This window comes from Suncus etruscus, chromosome 4 (assembly GCF_024139225.1).
Source record: "Suncus etruscus isolate mSunEtr1 chromosome 4, mSunEtr1.pri.cur, whole genome shotgun sequence".
Lineage (NCBI taxonomy): Eukaryota > Metazoa > Chordata > Mammalia > Eulipotyphla > Soricidae > Suncus > Suncus etruscus.
Window position 1 is genome coordinate 96,467,063 of NC_064851.1, and position 12,447 is coordinate 96,479,509.

The window sequence follows — 12,447 nt, forward strand, 5'->3', positions numbered from 1 at the left end:
ATCGCTGCGCGGGATAGGAGAACAGACCCCCGGCAGCCCCAGTTAGGTTTGCACCAGTTCCAGTGCTCTCGAGCTCGTCGCCAAAGTTGTTCCCAACTGATGCAGAACCAGAGAGAAAAGAGCATCTTTGAAAACAAGTTTTAAAGTTGACCGAGAGTGTCCTACTACAACCCGCGATGTCCAATGCAGTTTAAAAGCTGGAAATCCTTTCGTACTTCGCTAAGATGTCCACTGCTCAAAAGCCATGTTTTGTTTTCCATCTCGGGGTATTCTAACTAATTCTACCGCGGCAAGAGTGGAGAATTGCAATGATCTGGATAATCCGAACCTGAAAAACTAGAACGTGAAAATCTACTACCAACTATCCTACAATACCCGCATCCTTGTTCTAGCCCCGTCCTACCATCAGGATAGGCACAACTCCAGCACAGGGTCTAGTCAACGGGATCCACAAATCCGCAGCCTCTGAGGCTAAAAAACAAAAACAAAACAAACAACATAAAACGGATTGAGACCCATAGGAAAAACAAAAACTTAAAGTGGACAAATTTTTTTCTCAAAAGCTCCGACCACTAGTGATTAAGCACCTGGTGGGGGAAAGGTCTGCAAATCCACTGCCCAGAGGCGCTGAAGTCGCCTGGGGAGTTGTCTGGAAGAAAAGCAACTTTGATTTTGATTTAAAGTTAAAAAAAAAAAAAAAAAAACAAAAAACAAAAAACAAAAAACCCAGAGGGCTAATGTGACCGCTAGTAGGGTCAGCCAGTTTCGGTCCAGATCAGGGACAGCCCAAGGAGGCGGTTCGGTTAAGCCCCGGCGCCTCCGGACGTCATTCATCGCTCACTCCCGTTCAGCCCTGCGCTCGGGCGTTATTAACTAGCGTTGAAAAACTTCCACCCCGACCTCGGCAGGGCTGGCAGAGGACGACCCCAAACCTCCAGCCGGGATCCCGCCCGCCCGCCCCCTGGCCAGCCCGCCCTGGCTGACTCGCCACGCGCCCAAGTCCGCACCGCACGCCTCCCTCTCCCGCCGCACTCGGCAAGGCTCAACTAGAGCAGCGCGCAGCTCCGGGGGCCAGGTGTCCGCGGCCGCGTTCCCACGCTTCGGCCCGAACCTCGAGGCGGGCATTGGAGGGACAGACCCCGCCCCTTCAAGCCTCAGCCAATCAGAAAGCCGCTCCATCTCCCGGGAGGCGGGTCCCGGTGGCGAAGTGACCCCGCCCACGCGGGGTGGGAGGGGGCGTGGCCGGCGCCGGCTCTGGCGGCCGAGACGGGCTGCAAGCGTGGGAAAGAGCCGCGAGGAGTCGATCGCGCCGCCGCCGCGGAAGCCGCGTCTGTCGGGGACCCCAGGGCGGCCGGGCGGGCAGGAGGCGGGAGGGAGGCGGGGAGGCCGCGGCTGCCCCGCGCAGTCTTCGCCGCCGCGATGAAGCGCCCTTGCGAAGGGTCCACTTCCGAGAGCGACATGGACGAGACCATAGACGTGGGCAGCGAGAACAATTACTCGGGGTGAGCGCGGGCTCGGCAGGAGGGAACCTGGAGCCCCAGGCAGCAAGGGGGAAGCTTCCCTTTGGGATCCAGCTCGGGAACGTTCATCCCCGCTCTGCAGCTGCGCGCTAAGGGAGTGGGTGGAATATTGGGGTGTTGGGGTGGTGGGTGGAGGAATGTTGGTTTTTCATTCTAGGGCTGGGCTGGGGACAGACCCGACCCGGGTTGCGAACTACCGGGAATGCAGGAGCTGGCAAGGGAGGGTCCAGGACTGTCAGTGTTGCACGTCTTAGCAAGGGGTGATGCCCCTGCTACTCAGTGTTGCAGAGTTTTTTTTATTTATTTACTTGTTTATTTATTTATTTATTTTTCAAATAAGCCAGTCGTGGGGGAGGAAAAAATATTTTTTAAGCTATTTTTTTTAAAGAGGCCCATAGAGGATTTACGCTTTGGAGAAATGAACAGTGATTTGCTCTGTCAGGGTTCAAGGAGGTTGAGCTTTTTCAGGTTCCACCGTGTGTGACTTGCTGGCCCGGAGAATGAGTGACAGATGTAAGGGTCCTTTCGGCATCATCTCTTTGACTCCTTGTTCTGAAGTCTGGAAAAGATCGAGGTTGTGATCCCAGAAGCCAGACCTCCACTCTGCAGTGACAGGGGGGAGATTACAGAGGCATTTTAGTGCCCAGACGGGTCAAATGATAATTGCTTCTAATTGGTATTCCCCAGAAGCACCTTAATTATTTATCTACAGCTGTCACTCATAGAACAAAAATTCTTCTTACCTTTGGTGAATTTTTGGGTGTGTGTGTGTGTGTGTGTGTGTGTCCCGCACCCCACCCCACTCCACCATGTTATGGACCAACCTATCTCCGAAAACAGCAGAAGCGAATATAATTCTATAAAACGTGATATGCAAAGTATATTCTAATTATTGAAGTGTTTTGTAATCTTTTTCTGAGATCAGAAAAACAGAAGATGTCATGTGAAAGGCGAAACCAGTAGAAAAAGGGTGGGAATGAAGGGGATGGTTAATTTAGAAATAAGATCCAGAAGTGAGAAGGTGAAGTAATAAGAACCTCGTGTGTGCAACATGTTAAAATGAAAGCGCAAATAACAGAAACCTGAAGATTTTTGAGAACTTAAGCATAGTGTCTATGAATAATGAAGAAAAACAGATACAAGCTTAAAAAAAGTTGGTCAAAATCATGGGAAATAAAGATTGAATTTTCATTAGAAAATATTTTTTCATTAATCAGCTCAAGGCCGATTGTAGCTGAGAGGTACTCCCATACAGTTTCATTTAAAAAAAAAAACATATTTATCCATTAGTTGATGTAATTTTAAGTTCTGCCCCAAGAGCATATTTAACTTGGATGTTTTGTAGAAGATTAGTATGCAGAAGTTTAAGTCTGTCATCTTCTCTGTTGTGAGATATGGCTATTTGAAGTTTTGAAATAGAAAAATACTGTTTAATTTAAACGTTGCAACTAGGGAAAGTTTGATTGTAATGACAAATACTTGCTTGATAGTAATGCTAAGATGGTTTTTATTTTTAAATTGCTTTGCTTTGTTTAGTGTGTCAACAGGAAGCAGGAGGAGAGATGCTCTAAGCATTAGTTGTCTTTTAAGTAATATATATAGTGGAACTAAGAAGTTTCACAATATTTAACTTCTAATGCTGACTGCCCACAGTCATTTCACTGGAAGACTTAAAAGTTCAGAAACTTTTTGTCGATGAAGTTGGTATACAGATTGTTCTTCTTTTTTTTTAATTAAAAAATGTTTTAAGGACTAAAAGCAAGTTTGTTGAACAAAGCAAGAATTAAACGTACATTTTTGACCTGTGCAATCACTCTGAATGTTTAGGGGGGGTGCCATCAAGTACCCAGAAGAAAACTATTGTTATGTTAATACAACACCTGACATACTCTTCCTGTTTCATAGGCAAAGTACTAGCTCTGTGATTAGATCCAATTCTCCAACAACAACATCTCAAATTATGGCCAGAAAGAAAAGGAGAGGGGTATGTGTTTTTTTCCTCTTTCTTTCATGTAATCCAACCAAATGTGTAAGAGTTATATCTTTCCAATATAGTAATTTTATCATTTGTGTATTCACAATTTTTTTGTTTTGCTTTCTTTGGAATAGATTATAGAGAAAAGACGTCGAGATCGGATAAATAACAGTTTGTCTGAGTTGAGACGACTAGTGCCAACTGCTTTTGAAAAACAAGTAAGCCGCCCCCACCCTGACCACCCCACCAGAGGCCAAAAAAAAAATCCGATTCTCTCTGGGAATGTGGGTTCTTGCTAAAGCTCATTAAAATAATGGTGTATGTGCCCTGATCCGGCTCTGAGCAGCTATTTCAATAAAATGCTTTGTTGTGGCAAAACTATTAAAAACATAATCCATCATGAAGTTGAAAAACATTTCTGTCCTTTAGCTTATTTTCCCCTTAAGGGTAACAGTGTTCATGCTTTCTCTGTTCTTTCTCTGGTGGTTTTATTTAAAAGCAAGCTGTATGTAGTATTCTTCAAGAAATGATATCATGTGTGAAATTTCATTTTTGTCTTCAACAGTTTTAAAAAAGTAAGACGTTTCATTAAAAAAAAAAAAGTCCAAGTTCAGAAAGTAACATTTCCACTTCTATTCTTCTATTGCCTAAATAATATTACTAATAAAATTTATTTGCCAAACCACATACTTGCTTTCATTTTTAACCCCTGGGTTAATAGCATAATATTTTATTTGGGACATCATTTTGGAAATTTCGTGAGAATCAAGTTAACCATAACTTTCCCAGTGAACAATTTGGGGTATTACTTTATTAAATAAATTTTTTGCACACTTAGAAAAAGTCAGAATTAAACAAGTGTTTCAATCTTACTCTCAGGATAGTTGTCTTTCCTTCCTCTTGAAATATCTAATAACACAGATTTTTAAGAGCACCTTTCAAAGAGAGAGCACCATCCCTTTATTGAAAACACTTTCAGTTTAATTCAAATAGGATATAAAATAACAGTGTTTGTTTATTCTATTTTGTTGTTTACTTTATGAACCACACACATTTAAAAAAAGGCTTGCAAAAGCCCTTGGAAATAATCCAAAAGCTGTGGTTTTAGTTATTAGTAACTTTCACCGAAACTACTGTTCATCATCTGAGGAAAACTGAACACTGATGAGGTGACAGAGGCACACGACGTAATGTGCTAGTGATTATACATTTTTAGGAGAAAAAAATACACCCATTCTATATGATGAAATCATCTTGGATATGTTAAATGTGGAAATTGTAGCTTCGGTTGCATTTTCAATTATAATAGGTAAAAACTGAAAATATCTGTAAGCAGTGGTGTTAAATATGAATACCCAAATGAGCATGTTATGATGAACAGCTGTTCATTAGGTGATTTATTTTTTAAGTTTGATAGATATTTTTTTCAGATGTTGAATTAAAACAAAACTCAAAAGCAAACTTTAGTCATTTGACAGTTAGCTATCATAAACACAGGCTTTTCCATTTCAGAGCTTGGCTACCACCCCGAAAAAGCAAATCCTGTCAGTATCATTGCTAGAGTGTTCTTTGGAAAGTGAATTAATGCTGGCACTCTCACCATCAACTAGGCGCTAATTATTAAGAGGAAAAAACACAAGTAACGAACAGAATCTGAAGTAAATTTCAATGTTCTTAAAACAAAAACAAAATTAAAAAGATTTGATTATTTAGATTATCCAGGAAACTCGAAGCTTCTGTGTTTCTCCAAGGATAGCGCATTTGTGTATTAATTGGTATCCAAAGTTCTCTTCTTTTGAAAGGGAACATGAAAATATATTCCCAGAACTGTTTTATTGAAGAACTTAATGAAAAGGCTCAATATTCTTTGTTTCCGTCTTGTTCACTAGATAAGTAGAAAGCTTTGCTTCTTTATTTATAATTTGAAATTTATAGTGACACCCGCTGGTGATTATTGGGGAAAGATCCTTCCCCTTTTAAATTTTTGGTTCTGGTTACCAATGAATCCCCTTAAAAACTCACTAGAATTTTCCTATGTTAAAATATATATTTTTATAGTATTTCAATAAGATTAGACTTTCCTCCTAGAATTCAGTTGACATAGACTGTAGCATTTTTATAAAACTATTGAATAAGCCCTAAAATAAAATACAGTACCACTTAGACCAGGAATTGGATGCAAAGTTTGAGATTTTTGTACCTATAATAGTTTTGGAGAAGTGATAAAAAGAAGATAATATTATGACAAAAATATTATTTATTTTAGTTTTTAAACATAAATGGTAACTTACTAGCTATAACATTTAGTGTTTTCACATAATGTGGGAACATAATTCAGGTTTTAAAATTTTCTATTGAGAAGGGAAATTGAAAATTTAATGTAAATATTCAAAATTTATTTATTTGTGCTGAACATTTTATTTTCTATGAAGGGGTCTGCAAAGTTAGAAAAAGCTGAAATATTACAAATGACGGTGGATCATTTAAAGATGCTTCAGGCAACTGGAGGTAAAGGTAAGGATATGACTTCATTTTCCTCTTCTCATCTTTCTCTTTGCATTCCCCTCCCTAAGATTACAAAGATGAGAGAGAGAACAAGTTCTTTAACAACCTAAGATAGGAGGTCCTAGGTTAAAACCATGGCAATCAATGCTAATAGCAGAATTGAACTCATGGGAAAGAACTTTTGGAACAAAAGAAGCACTTGACCCTGGACTTGTGTTTGCTTTCATAATACAGTGGGAGTAAAGCCTCATTCACATCAGCCTGATCAGAGATTTGTTTGGGATTTCAGAAGCACATGCTGGAATCCAGGCAGAAAAAAACAAAACAAACATCCAAACATAAACAGGAGGTTAGAGGCCATCTTTCTCTCTTTGCCTTTCTTCAAAATCCTTTTAAACATTAGTGACAGTATTGGGCAATTTAGCAGCATTGGAGTGAGTATCTTTGCCGTAATACCATAGATATTAATATTAACACTATCATAATTCTTTTATCTAAATGATAATAAAGTTTTAATTGTTTTTAATAATAGTAAAACAAGAGCAAAAAAATAAAAATAAAAAACAGGACTCAGTAGAATGTAGCTCTCCCAAAGATTGTGACTCTAGATTTATTTTTATTATTTCTTTCAAGATTTTAATTGGTCTTGGTCTTAGTATATTTGAAGTACAGTTAGTAAATTTATTAAGGAAAAAATACTGAAGCATCATCATATTTAGGGGAAGCAAACAGGTACAGAAAACCTGGAACTCAGGCTGAAAGGAATGTCCTCAGTACTGAGCAGGAAGAATTGTGTGGCACACTGGAATGGGAAAAAGTCAGGGACAATCCCTTACCTCAGGCTAGAAGTAAGCTTGAGACCCCAAACGCTAATATTCAAATGTCACTATTCTATATATTACACATCATTTAAACTTTTGGGAGGTTTTGTTTTGCTTGGCCCTTTTGCTTCTTTTTTTAACCCCCTGGCAGATCTTTGGTATTCATCTTAGTCAGAGGCAGTATTCAGTGTACTTGACTGAAAGTATAGAGAAGTAACATAACAAGGTGCTACATCTAAGGTTTGGAGGCTTCTCTGAACTCAGCCTTATACTAAATGACATTAGTTTGCCCTAGATTGGCAGGGGTAGGTTATGGAAGAAAGTAGATCAGTATCAATTGGTAGAGAAGAATTTCAGTGTTTGAGTTCACTCTAGCCATTCTCTGAGCACCTGTAAAACTTCAGCCCTGGTCACCATCTTTAATTTGCATCCAGTGTGTGAATGATAGGGGCTTTAGTTTTTTAAACATTAGAAAGGAAATATAAAAGTTAAGAAGTTCAAAGGGATGAGGACACATCTTATGAACCTTTTTACATCTTAGAAAGGGAAGAGAATCAACTAATAGAAAATAGTGACCAGCGCAGCTTGTCTACTGCCTTTGTCTTTGGACTCTGCTCTGCCTATACCTAGTTCTGTGAACATGCTGAGCTCTAGATCCCTCCAACCCCATAGTTCTGTTTATATAATAGCTGCTACTCTAGGATTTTAGGAGACTGGTTGAGTTTGTGATGGTACAAAACAAGAAAAGTTTTTTTTTTTTTTCAATTGTGTCTTTCCCTTAGCATTGTTAAGCACTGGCTTAAAGCTCCTTATCAGAGTTCAAATATTTGGCATGAATTGGATTTCTAAAGCGTAATATTTTTCTTAGAGCTTACAAAAACTAAGTTCCATCATGGTTGCTATTCTTGGCTACCTAAACACTCCTAAAATGTGTCCCAGACAGATTTTAACTTTACGAGCAGACATTTCCAACAAGTGCCCTACAAGTTGCTTGGCTGCCAGATCTCAGCAAGGTCATCAGGCAGAATGTGTGGGCCTGGAAGGAAGAGGGCTGATACCCAGACTGGCATCCTTGGAGGATGCAGTGGAGTCTCAGAGCATAGTGGTGAAGGGCAGGAACACTGTGTTGGAGTTGCCTGACTTCAAACCTTGCCTTTACCATTTATAAGCATCCTTCTTGACTCTTTTTGAGTAGCAGTTTCCACATTCATTAATGTGGAATTAAATGAGGGCCATGATAGTACCCCCACCATATTAATTAAAGCCATACAACAGTACTGGCATAGAGGAAGTGGCACGGCTATTATAATTGGCCCAACATCCATTCCCAGGAGATGGCAACTCACTGTCATTTCCCGCTACATTTAGCAGTGGGACAGGAATTGCATCATTTACATTCCTCAGAGATCATCAGAGAAAATAGCCATATATTACAACCTATAGCAGGCAGACTACAAATTTCAATTCCTTTATAACCACTCAATACAGTTCTTGGAAGCTCTAGGCATGGTAATTCTGAAATCCACTTTTTATAGTCAGTTTGGACCTTCAAATGGTTTCTTGAGAGGCTTTTGTAATGTAAATTTCCAAATCCCTCAGGGTTTCTGGACTTTTATATTTTTTTTCTTTGTTTTGTTTAGTTTGGGGGCCACACTCAATGTTACTCTGGGCTTACTCCTGGCTCTTTGCTCAAGGATCACTCCTAGTGACCACAGGGTATGGAGTACCCTACCTTCTATACTATCTTTCTAGCCCCTGGACTTCTCATAATTACCTTCCTCCTCCTCTCATGAAAGTCAATGATGTGTGCAGCCTTACCATGAGGACTCACATATGAAATCTTTCTGTGGAGATTTCTTCTTATGAAGATCTCTCCCTCATAAGTCCAAGAACTTTGTTGCTAACTCTAACCCAAAAATAAATAACTATTTTTATGGCTGATCTTCCACATTTTATGGTCTCTTCATATGGCAACTTTGTGCTATTATTGTTTTAGTGGTGTATATTTTTGCCTCAAATGTCTTTTGGGACATCAGTTTAGAGTTGAAATTCTAACTTAAGGGTTTTGAATATATAATTATTTTCTGAAATACTTTGATGCAGAATAAGAAAGTCTAATTTTTTTTTTTTTTGGTTTTTGGGCCACACCCAGTAACGCTCAGGGGTTACTCCTGGCTATGTGCTCAGAAGTTGCTCCTGGCTTGGGGGACCATATGGGACACCAAGGCTAGCACAGGCAAGGCAGGCACCTTACCTTTAGCGCCACCTCCCGGCCCCAAGAAAGTCTAATTTTTATAGATAATATAATAAGTACTACTTTTATCTGTAAAAAAGCATAAAATGGGTCAGAGCTATAGCAGAGAGGGTAGGAAATTTACCTTGCACATGGCCAACTCGTGACCAATCCTGGTTCGATCCCTGGCATCCTTTATGGTCCTCCTGCCAGGACCGGTTTTCTGAGCACAGAGTCAAGAGTAACTCCTGAGCTGCTGGGTGTGTCCTCAAACAAAAAACAAAAACATAAAAATAGCAAATGCCTTAGATTAAAATATTCTTAATTGAATGTAGTATTCCTCATTTATGTGTATTTATAGACATGTATATTTATAAGCCAAAAATGAGATAAAAAACATTTCACTTGAACATATTTTAATATGAAGAGGATATATTTGTATTAGCTTGAAATTAGCTCAAAAATTTGATTTATCACTCAAAATGGTGATATACCTTGAATGTCTTATGTTTACTGTACTCTAAGTTAGCAGATAATTACAGATAATTACTGATAATTATCAGATATTACTATTTAGTTTTTTAACTAAATAGTATTTGATTGTGTGAAAGACAAACACTTTAGGGCTGAAGCAACAGTATAGCAGGTAGGGTGTTTCCCTGCATGTGGCCAACCCAGATTCGATCCCCAGCATCCCATATAGTCAAGCCTGCCAGGAGTAATTCCTGAGTGCAGAGCCAGGAATAACCCCTGAGCATCACTGGGTGTACCTCCCCTCCAACAAAAAATGACAAGGACCTTATCTACTATTCTAGTTCTCCAGCTCCAGGTCCAATCATTTTTGTGATAATATAAAAGATTTGAAGAATACCTTAATATATTAAAAACTCAAACTATAGGTGAGTTACGTAGTGGATTCATCCATACACATGGAAAAAATTAAATGCTATCTTGCAAAAAAAAAAAAAGTAAGCTAATCAATGGAGTAGCTGTTCAATTTTATAAAAAAAAACATTGAGCTATATAGTTATATTAAATATTTATCAGTAGTGTAGTCTCATATTGCAGGTTAGAAAAGTATGATTTTTTTTTTAAATTTTGGGGCCACACTGGGTGTTGCTCAGGGTTTACTCCCAGCTATGCTCTCAGAAATCGCTCCTGGCTTGGGAACCATTGGGACGCCAGGTGATTGAACCGAAGTCTGTCCTAGGTTAGTGGTCCGTCCTAGGTTAGTGCATGTAAGGCAAATGCCCTACTGCCTGTGCCACTGCTCTGGCCCCAGAAAAATATGATCTTTAAAGAAAAAAGAAAAACTTACTATCTTCAAGGTAATAATATATGTAAAAAATTATTTTGTCTTTTGTTCAATTTTGTTCAGAGTAATAGGATATTTTTACTTTGTTGATAAAAATTATTTTTAAAGTATTCATGAATTAACTGAGAGCCTAACACATTATAAAAGTAATTCCTCAAGCTGTTAAGATGCTGTTCAGAACTGTTATTAATACAAACACAGTGAAGCTGTTTCAGATGTGTATATGTGAGAAGAGAGAAAGAACAAGAGAGAAAGAGAGAGAGTGTGTGAGCTCACTGCGGTGTCTGTGGAAAAGTTTATTAGAGAATCCCACAGTAGAAGAGAGGTGATGCCAAGTTTTCGCCTCTGGAAGTGTTTGAAAATGGAGCTGTTCTTAATTTCCCACCCCACACCCCGATTGCCCTCCAACCCCCCACCCCATGATATCTGGTTGCAAGAACAGCCTCTCCATACAGTACAGCCAGAGTTGCCACACATGTGGACAGAGCAAAGTACCTTTCTTAATTTTTTTTTGTAATTTTTTTTTTGTGTGTGTGGTTTTTGGGTCACACCCAGCAGTGCTCAGGGTTTTTTCCTGGCTCCGTGCTCAGAAATTGCAGGCACGGGGGACCATATGGGACGCCGGGATTCGAACCGATGACCTTCTGCATGAAAGGTAAACGCCTTACCTCCATGCTATCTCTCCGGCCCCACCTTTCTTAATTTTTGTCAAAGTCAAAACCATGCATCGCTGGCAGCTTTTTCCAAAAGCATCTTATCATCCTTCTTAAATCCTCCCCAGGATGGAAAGCAGCCTCCTTGATGGATCCATTCAGTCCTTGAGTAAATGTGTGTTTTTCTCTTTCTCTGTCTGCCTCTCCCCTCCTGACACCCCACTACACAATGCAGGTTACTTGGACGCCCATGCTTTGGCCATGGACTTCATGAGCATTGGATTCCGAGAGTGCCTGACCGAAGTGGCCAGATACCTGAGCTCAGTGGAAGGCCTGGACTCCTCGGACCCCCTGCGCGTGCGGCTGGTTTCCCATCTCAGCACTTGCGCCTCGCAGAGGGAGGCCGCAGCTATGACCTCGTCGCTGGCTCACCACCACCCGCTGCACCCGCACCACTGGGCCGCAGCCTTCCACCACCTCCCCGCAGCCCTGCTGCAGCCCAACGGACTCCACGCCTCCGAGTCAAGCCCTTGTCGCCTCTCCACCACCGAAGTGCCTCCTGCCCATGGCTCTGCCCTCCTCACAGCCACATTTGCCCACGCCGATTCCGCCCTGCGGATGCCTGCAGCGGGCAGCGTCGCGCCCTGCGTGCCACCTCTCTCCACTTCTCTCTTGTCCCTCTCAGCCACTGTCCACGCAGCTGCCGCAGCGGCCACCGCAGCTGCCCACAGCTTCCCTCTGTCTTTCGCAGGACCGTTCCCCATGCTACCCCCAAATGCAGCTGCAGCAGCCGTGGCAGCTGCCACGGCCATCAGCCCCCCTTTATCAGTGTCAGCCACCTCCAGCCCTCAGCAGACCAGCAGTGGAACAAACAGTAAACCTTACCGACCCTGGGGGACAGAAGTGGGAGCTTTTTGAGTTTCCCTGGAACTTCTTGCAATAGTAACTGAATGTCTTTCATTTCAGAGTCAGCTTGAAAAACCTCTGCACCCTGAAAGTAGCCATCTGATGGCTACAGATCCGCACAGGAACAATAAAGCTATTTCAGACACAAACCTCACAAGTAGAAAAGTGGTATTATCTTTTTTAATCTTGGTGTGTGTGTGTGTGTGTTGTATGTGTGTGTGTGTGTGTTTGTGTTTTTAAAGGCAGCTTGTTAACTGACATCCACAACTTTTGAAAAACTTCACCCTTGTTTTTCTTTAGAATTTCCAGGAAAACATGAATTATATATATGCAGCAGTACACCCGTATATCCAAATTAGAGAACAAAAATGCCCTGATTGCTTTCTCTTGAAACTTATTGGGGGTTGGATTGGGAAGAAGGTCATATTTCGTAAGTGCCTGAGTTATTAGTTCAGTCTCCTGCTTCACCTATATTATTTCACAAGAAAAGAACATAAAGGCTAGGTTAAGTAAGAAAGG

General features: G+C 40.9%; 1 protein-coding gene across 1 annotated transcript; it reads left to right on the forward strand.

Moving 5' to 3' along the window:
• Nucleotides 1-1,313: 1,313 nt before the first annotated feature.
• Nucleotides 1,314-12,077, forward strand: HEY2 (hes related family bHLH transcription factor with YRPW motif 2). The gene is made up of 5 exons (XM_049771163.1): nt 1,314-1,502; nt 3,426-3,504; nt 3,630-3,713; nt 5,928-6,009; nt 11,258-12,077. The coding sequence occupies exons 1-5, from the start codon at nt 1,420-1,422 to the stop codon at nt 11,938-11,940; spliced, it is 1,011 nt and encodes a 336-aa protein (XP_049627120.1). The 5' UTR covers nt 1,314-1,419; the 3' UTR covers nt 11,941-12,077.
• The last annotated feature ends 370 nt before the right edge of the window (nt 12,078-12,447 follow it).

Coding starts and splice junctions, on each gene's coding strand:
- HEY2 (XM_049771163.1), top strand. CDS start 1,420: ATGAAGCGCCCTTGCGAAGGGTCCACTTCCGAGAGCGACATGGACGAG. Junction 1,503..3,425: donor AGCGAGAACAATTACTCGGG/GTGAGCGCGGGC, acceptor CCTGTTTCATAG/GCAAAGTACTAGCTCTGTGA. Junction 6,010..11,257: donor TCAGGCAACTGGAGGTAAAG/GTAAGGATATGA, acceptor TACACAATGCAG/GTTACTTGGACGCCCATGCT.